The 1503-nt window shown below is 53.7% G+C and overlaps 1 protein-coding gene across 1 annotated transcript; it reads right to left on the bottom strand.

The window, feature by feature from the left end:
• Positions 1-383: 383 nt before the first annotated feature.
• On the bottom strand, positions 384-1437 carry LOC106728396 (ras GTPase-activating-like protein IQGAP3; the record flags this gene model as incomplete). Its single annotated transcript, XM_014550607.1, has 3 exons — positions 384-471; positions 942-1120; positions 1324-1437. Coding segments are annotated over 3 exons (381 nt in total), but the record flags the coding sequence as incomplete, so codon positions are not given.
• Between the last annotated feature and the right edge of the window lie 66 nt (positions 1438-1503).

Genomic DNA, 1503 nt, shown 5'->3' with positions numbered 1-1503 from the left:
TGCTCCCTGAGTTCCTGGGGCCCAACTAATCCAGCCCAAATTCTGCAGCTTGATCTGCAAAGCTTTTCCATGTCCTCACCCCAGACCTTGAGCCCACCCCTCCTGCCCTGATCTTCTCCTCCCCACCCATGCTCCACATCCCCTCTTCGAAGGACCCCATGGTCCTCTCTATGAATCTTCATTCCAACAGAAGCCCCCTTGACAGATACCGATAGCGGTGAAGTAGAGCACACACTGCCTTGACTTTGATCTTTCCCTGAGATAAGAGTTGGTCCCAGTGAGGCCATAGGGCCTTCTGGCCTGAGAACCATCCCCAAACCTCCCAGTGCAGGAGCTCACCCCGAGAGCACTCCCCTACGGCCCTCCTGGCCTATCTCTCTTACCATTGACATGGTTGATGTTGCCCTGGATTTCCGCCTGAGTTAGGTAGCAGTCATAGATGTCCTGGCTTTCTCCATCATCCTGCAAATACTACATTGAAAGGGAAACCTGGGAAAGCCAATTCCATTTTCTCCTCCTCCTTCCTCCCTGTCTATACCTATTTCTTCTTCTGGGGGCCTTCCCAAGGCCAAAAGTCAACCTGGTAGGGAGGAATCTGGGGAAATTGTGGGGTCCAACCCTCTGGCACTGACACAGTTAAGTCAAACCAACCTTTGGAACCCCCAGCCCAATCTCATTCAGTTCTACATTCCACAGAGTCTCTCTCAGCCCTCACTGAAAATCTATCTCCCCCCTCACCCCCCTCACCTCTTCTCCTATCTTATCTTCTGAATTCTCATTATTCTCCCAAGTTCCTCTCCTATTTCTCTAAAATAACTGCCAAGTTAGTTTCTCTAAGCAACTTTGGAACCTAGAAACAGCACACACAGGAGTCCTGGTTTCACTCGGGCTTTCTAAGCCACCCAGCTTTTTAGCCCCTGCGTTCCAAGGTTCCTCCTTACGCAGTTCCTGGCATTGGCAGCCTTCTCCATCTTGGCCTGGGCCAGCAGCTCCTGGTAGATGACTGCCAAAGGCTCTCGAAGATTCCCCAGCAGAGCACAGGGATTCTGCAAGGCAGCCAGGGTGTCCTCGACCACCCCTCGCTCCACTGCCTCATTGATAGCAAGAACAGCTGCATGGACTGGTAGGGGGCATGGAAACAAGGTCAGGAGGCCAGAACACACCCAGCCCAGCTGCAAGCTACTCTGACATCATCCCTTTTCCATCCACAAAGGCCAGGCAAACCAGGATGAGAGGATCCAGAATCCACCCAAGAGCTGTGAGGCTCAGAGTCCTCCCGTTCTCACTGAGCCTACCCTTAGCAGAGCAGGGCCCAGTCCCTACCTGCAGCCTCATCCACTGAGAGCTCATTGGCCAGGATGCCCCCGATTTTGCTGAAGGCAGGCAGCTGAAGGCCGTATTTGGCAAGTTCAGAGGCCATGTTGCTGAGTTCCTCAGCTGCAATGATACCACAGTGTCCTTCATCAGGCCCGGAACCCCCAGGAGCCGGCCTGGAACCCCCAG

Source organism: Myotis brandtii, unplaced genomic scaffold, assembly GCF_000412655.1.
Source record: "Myotis brandtii unplaced genomic scaffold, ASM41265v1 C42458466, whole genome shotgun sequence".
Lineage (NCBI taxonomy): Eukaryota > Metazoa > Chordata > Mammalia > Chiroptera > Vespertilionidae > Myotis > Myotis brandtii.
Note: the sequence above shows the minus strand (reverse complement) of the source record. Positions and strands in the feature narration are given on the sequence as shown.